General features: G+C 42.4%; 1 protein-coding gene across 1 annotated transcript in view; it reads left to right on the top strand.

Moving 5' to 3' along the window:
- LOC120551489 (SRC kinase signaling inhibitor 1-like) overlaps positions 1 to 6,000 on the top strand; it is a 157,551-nt gene that overhangs the window by 131,878 nt on the left and 19,673 nt on the right. The window contains 5 exon segments of the mRNA XM_039788955.1: positions 768 to 816; positions 1,572 to 1,653; positions 2,005 to 2,028; positions 4,524 to 4,684; positions 5,566 to 5,741. Of these exon segments, the coding sequence (XP_039644889.1) occupies positions 768 to 816; positions 1,572 to 1,653; positions 2,005 to 2,028; positions 4,524 to 4,684; positions 5,566 to 5,741 (492 nt within the window).

Genomic DNA, 6,000 nt, shown 5'->3' with positions numbered 1-6,000 from the left:
ACCACGACCCGAAGCAGGGATGAAACCGACCAGACAGAACACTGGGAGAAGGACCAGAGGGAGCGGATGAGGCCATGGAGAAGCAGATGGACCGGACAGAGTACTGAGCAGAGGCAGTGAGAGACACACATACACACACACGAAACACATGGAACACACTTATATACAGACGACACACACACACAGCCCATCCCACCACACAACCAAAACACACGAAGCCAACGCACAGGAAAATACAGGAATGACTGGAAACAGCAACCCCATGTAGGAAATGACAGTGACCATGCCTGAAATGCACACAGACACGGAGTGCACGGAAGAGAATACAGTGGTTGACAACTTTACACACATATATAACTGAAGGACAGACTTGACCACGAGAAAGGTGACACACAGGACACATAATAAGAAATGAGCAGTGAATAGTGGACACACACACAGTGGAGAAATGGTGAAAGGAATGGAAAGAAATGGACAGAAGGAATATACAGGAAGGAAATAATAAGGACACGTGACGAGTAATGCAAATATGGGCCTTATTTGCACTGGTAGTGAAATGGGACAGAAAAAATACTGCAGCCTAGCCAGCAGAGAATGTAATGGAAGGAATGAAAAGGGAGGGACGGAAAGGAATGGAGAGGTGTGTTTGTGTATTTGAAAGAGGGAGGTGGTTTTGAATGGCAGCCAGGTATCTTGGTATGTGGAAAGTAGGGAGGGAAACAGTGGATGCAGGGAGTGCAGAGGGCAATAAATTTGGTTTTAATTAGTGAAGAAATAAATGCTTAGGAAAGGAGACATGCGACACGCACTATGCTTGTTACACACACAGGGAAGTGCAGCAACACACAAACATGCAAAAGATTACAAATAAAAATATTACGGCGCAAATCCTCCATCATAACAGCAATGCTCCAAGGTCCAAACGTGCCTGGCTTTTAAAGGGAATGGGAGATGATCTCTGATTGGTTGATTGCATGTTACGCCCAAAACACACCTATTAATTAATGAAGACACTAATTACAACCCTTTTGAACCAGGCGCCCGGCGCACTGACCCTTTTTTCTGTCCTCAAACTAGCAAAAGTGGATTTGCACACGCCCTAAACACACCTGCATCATGCGCTTCACGCCGTGCGCTTAGATTGTTAAAATAGGGCCCTAAGTTCCTCATATTCAAAATGTCATAAAAAAGAAAATACTGCAACGATGTTGGATTAATTTCGGATGGATCCGGATGTGTCGGAAGTGCCAAGAAAGAAGGGAAAATACACCAAATAGTGCTGTAAAAAACATTTTGGTGCAGGTTAATTTAAAAGTTACGTTTACCAGTTCATATACACAGAAAAAAGTATTTTGGGCCATATACTACTGTTGATCATGTAGGGAATAGTGAACGAGACTTATACACACACACACACACACACACACACACACACACACACACACACACACACACACACACACACACACACAAACACCAGAAGGTACATTCTGAAAAACGCTGCAAGCAGCACATACGTTTCCCAACTTTCCCACCATATATCAACAGCTTCTCAGTAGCTCAGTTGATAGTGTGTTCTGGCTATAAGTACTATAACACTTGCCTCTTCCAGGGAGAAGATTGAGTCAGCCAGTGACTGCTCAGGAACTGACAGTAAGTGCTCACTACCCAAAAAAAAAAAAGACAAACTATTTCCTATCACTGCCTGTCACTGCTTCCCACTGCTGCTTGTTTGATAGCCACATAAATTGGCTCTTCTTCCTCTCACAGAGCTGCTGCTATTTCATGTTCTCTGCATAATTCTTAAAGTGCCTCATATGTGATCGTAATGGCTGACTCTGCAAGCTTCTTCTTCATACTGTGTGTGTGTGTGTGTGTGTGTGTGTGTGTGTGTGTGTGTGTGTGTGTGTGTGTGTGTGTGTGTGTGTGTGTGTGTGTGTGTGTGTGTGCGCGTGTGCTGGCTCTCTGCTGCTGTGTAACTGGTGCTCATGCTTCTTGTTTTAGCTGGACGAACTAAAAAAAAGAAAGGTAGCTATGTGTTCCTGAAGTGTCTGGTACCCGTTCCCTCATCTACACCTCCTCTGTGGTCTTTATTTGGATCCCTGTTTGCTACCTCAAAGTGTGTGTGTGTCATCCTGAAGGATTTACCCCCCTCTCAGTTGGTGACCTTCACTTTCCTCTTGTTTCCTGTCTGTTTGTGCAAGAAATAATTAGAGTTGCATTAATTCCGAAACAAAAACATGTTGTTTTGAGTGTTTTTCCGCCTCTGACTGAGTTATTTTTAGTAGCCAGACATGACCCAATGTTCAAAAGGTCCAGTGAGCATTTGAACATTTGTGTTGCTGTGTGCACACCTCTTCAATAATGAAATATGCAGGCTTGGGGAGTAACGGAAAACATGGAACAGAGTTTCGTAATGAGAATACATAAAAAAGTAACTGTATTCTGTTAAAGTTACATGCAAAAATGGGCACTAATAATGGTGTTTCACTAATATTTAAAGGTCCCATATTGTAAAAAGTGTCCTTTTTTTTAAATTATAAAACAGGTTGAGGTGCTGTGTAAATACTGTGAAAGTATCAAAACGCTCAATCCACAGAGGAATGCACACAGCCAGTATTCAGAAACTCTGCCTTTAAAAGAGCCGTCAGAACTATACTACAATAGGTAGAAAGCTCCGCTGCAGTCATTCCCCGGCTGCAGAGACGCCGAAAGCGCAGATGCTGAAGACCAGGAAACGCGGACCAATCAGAGCAGACTGAGCTTTTTTTTTTTGGGAGGAGGTCTTAAAGAGACGAGCAAATACTGAGCATTTTAGGGTGAATACAGGTACATTCAGTCAGACATTATGAGAGAAATAATGTGTTTATTAATAATAATAATAATAATAATAATAATAATAATGTTTATTTGATAAAGCACCTTTTCCAGACAAAGTCACAAAGTGCTTCCCACTTAACATTAAAGCATGTAAAAAATGTTCTGGTAGAAACCACAAATAAAATCATGAACCAGAAGATGAGAATAACATGGAACCCTTAAGGGAAACAACATCACAGTACAGTGCTAGTTATGCCCATATTTGGTATTGAGGTCATTTAAAAGTAACGGTAAGTAATCAAGTCACTTTAATATTGTGATGATTGGATTAGGTTACTGACTACATAGTAGTAGTAATTGGTTCAGAATACATTTTTAAAGTAACCCTATAAAACTTTTTCAGCCACACAAGTGCTGATGTAACTGCATGTGTTGAAATCTTAATAAGTGCAAAATGGATTTCTTTAGATGAAGTGTTAGCTGCCGTTGGGTCAGTTTTGAAGTTTCCAAGAGGAATTAAATTAATGTTCTCTCTTCTTATCTGATGTAACGTAATGTCTGATCTTATGCCAAATTATAGATAACCCTGGATGTTTTGAATCTGTCATCAACTTAGAACGGACTTTTCTCTTGCAGTTTCGTTTGTTGAACATTTATTTCTTCGATAATTCCAGTGAAGCTTCACAGATTTGTCCCATGGCTTCAGCTCTTTATGTTTCTGTAAGATCTGATCCTTATCTGTCTGCCAGAATGAGAAAAGTGTCTATTTTAAGTGTATATTTTAGTCAGATTGACTCAAACTGTCTGAGTCGACTGCCTTTGTGCTCGTAGTTAAAATCAAGACATTCCTCTTATTCGTCTGCGGAAAGTCAGACCGCGCCTGTCAGACGCTCCTCTAAAGCTCTCTAGAATAATGTTTAAATAAACTCCCCACAGTGTCTGCGGATCTCTGGGTCAGAGTTTCTAGGACGCACTCTGCAGCTGACGTGGGAAGTCGTCACATTGTCTGCAGAGGTGTCGGCAGTGAGGTGTTTGAGATGAATTCCTTTTCATCGAATGGGTTTCAGGAGTCTAGACTTGAAAGTTGATCTTAAATGCAACTCTTCAATCTGCTATCGATTGATTGTCTCGTAGTTATTTCCCCTTTTGTCTCGTTTCTGCATGATGCGTGTGACTCAACACCCTAATTACTGTCAGAGCATTCATCATCATTCCAAAGGATTATCTGAGTCGGAAAGACTCGTACATTTGGGCTGTCGGGGGACTCTTTTATAATGAGAAACTTGGATCTAGTGGAAATGCTGTTTTTCACTACTGATCCTGTTTGTCCCTGAAGCCTTCCCATGCTGTTCATCAATGTTAAGTCTACGTAAGACTGTAATCTCCACCCTTGACCTGCAGCACAGATAGAACTTGTCCTGAATCGCTGCTGCTGGAAGAACCAATATTCTTTTATCGGGTCAGAAAATAGTAAATCTACTGGATGGACATTTGAGGTCATGAGAGACCAACTGTTTGCGGATTTGTCTCCGAAAGAGTGAAGGTTTCTCTCATGCTCTACAGTATGTACAGTTTAAAACTTTCTGATTAGCTAACAGTGTTTTGGGACAACTTCTATTAATTCCGCTGTGCTCTAAAGGAACCCAAAAACAAAGCTGAGAGAACTGAGAGAAGAATTTAAAATCCTGCTTTTTGTTGGGCAGCTCTGACACCGTCTGCTCCATTGGCCCTGATGCCACCTCCACCCTCGGGGCCCAACCAGCCCGTGACAGTGTCCCGTCTGCAGATGCAGCTCCACTTACAAGGCCTGCAGCAGAACACCAACGCGCTGCGCAAACAACTGTCGCAGCTACGCAACATCCAGGTGTGTGTGTGTGTGTGTGTGTGTGTGTGTGTGTGTGTGTGTGTGTGTGTGTGTGTGTGTGTGTGTGTGTGTGTGTGTGTGTGTGTGTGTGTGTGTGTGTGTGCGGAGTTGTGAATGGGAAGGGTCTTAAAAAACAACAGATTCATTTTGTATATTTATGACTGGAGTTTCTGCATGTGCAGTTTACAGGTGCTTAGTTGCCAGTTTGATATGCACACCTAGCTTGAAGTGGTGCAATCTACAGTCCTACAATAAATCCTATGTTCACGAGGTCTTGATTCAGCTTAACAGCAATTTTGAAGGCCATTCTATTGTATTGAGTTATAGTACACCGAGAGGTGTTTTTAATATTTTGTCCACCCTCTTTGTATCAATAAGAGAAGGCTCAATAACAGGGATGCCTCTCTGTGTAATGCAGTACAGTTCAACAGCAAGACCAACCTCCACACCTTTCATTGTAATCTTGCTTTTAAGTAGTTTCTTGTCACCTTTCTTTTTTTAAGGATTTGTTGAATGCAACTTTATCTGAAGCACTAATGAGCTGTATCATATGTATGAAAGGTGCTAGGGTTGCGTAAGGAAGGGCGTCCAGCGTTAAAACCTTTTCCAAATCAAATATGCAGATCATAACATCAGATTTCCAAATCTAGGGTGACCCTTAACGGGAGCAGCCGAGAGGAAGAAGTCCTAGTGTCATCATTGTTATTATTATAGTTAAATCAACACCTCTCTTAAACAGTTTGAACAAAAACTGATTACAACATTTAACATTATAACCTTTATAAATGTAGGAATGACTGCAGGGCGGCACTAACTACAGTACAGTGTAAAAACTACAGCTGAATGGCAGGTGAACTAAACCGCGTGTCTTGGTGTCGCAGCTGGAGAACCAGGACTCTGTCTTGTCCCTGCTGAGGCAAACTGAGTCGGAGCTTAGCCTCATGATGCTGGACGCCATGCGCACCCAGGAGGACCCGCTCCAGAGACAGCGCCTCCTCGTGGAGGAGGAGAGACTCAAGTACCTGAACCAGGAGGAGCTGCTCATCCAGCAGCTGCAGTGAGTTCCGAGCACCATCCATTTATTTAACAAGCTAGGGATGTCCCAATCAGCTTTTTCTTTTTGGCATTTTGGCATTTTAAGCCTTTATTATATAGGACAGCTGAAGATGTGAAAGGACAGAGGGAATGACATGCAGCAAAGGGCAGCAGGTACGAGTTGAACCCGCTGCGACAAGGACTGAGCCTTTATACATGGGGCACACGCTCTATCAGATGAATTACCCCGATCAGCTTTTTTTGGCCCCCGATCCGATTTT

This window comes from Perca fluviatilis, chromosome 21 (genome assembly GCF_010015445.1).
Source record: "Perca fluviatilis chromosome 21, GENO_Pfluv_1.0, whole genome shotgun sequence".
Classification (NCBI taxonomy): domain Eukaryota; kingdom Metazoa; phylum Chordata; class Actinopteri; order Perciformes; family Percidae; genus Perca; species Perca fluviatilis.
Note: the sequence above shows the minus strand (reverse complement) of the source record. Positions and strands in the feature narration are given on the sequence as shown.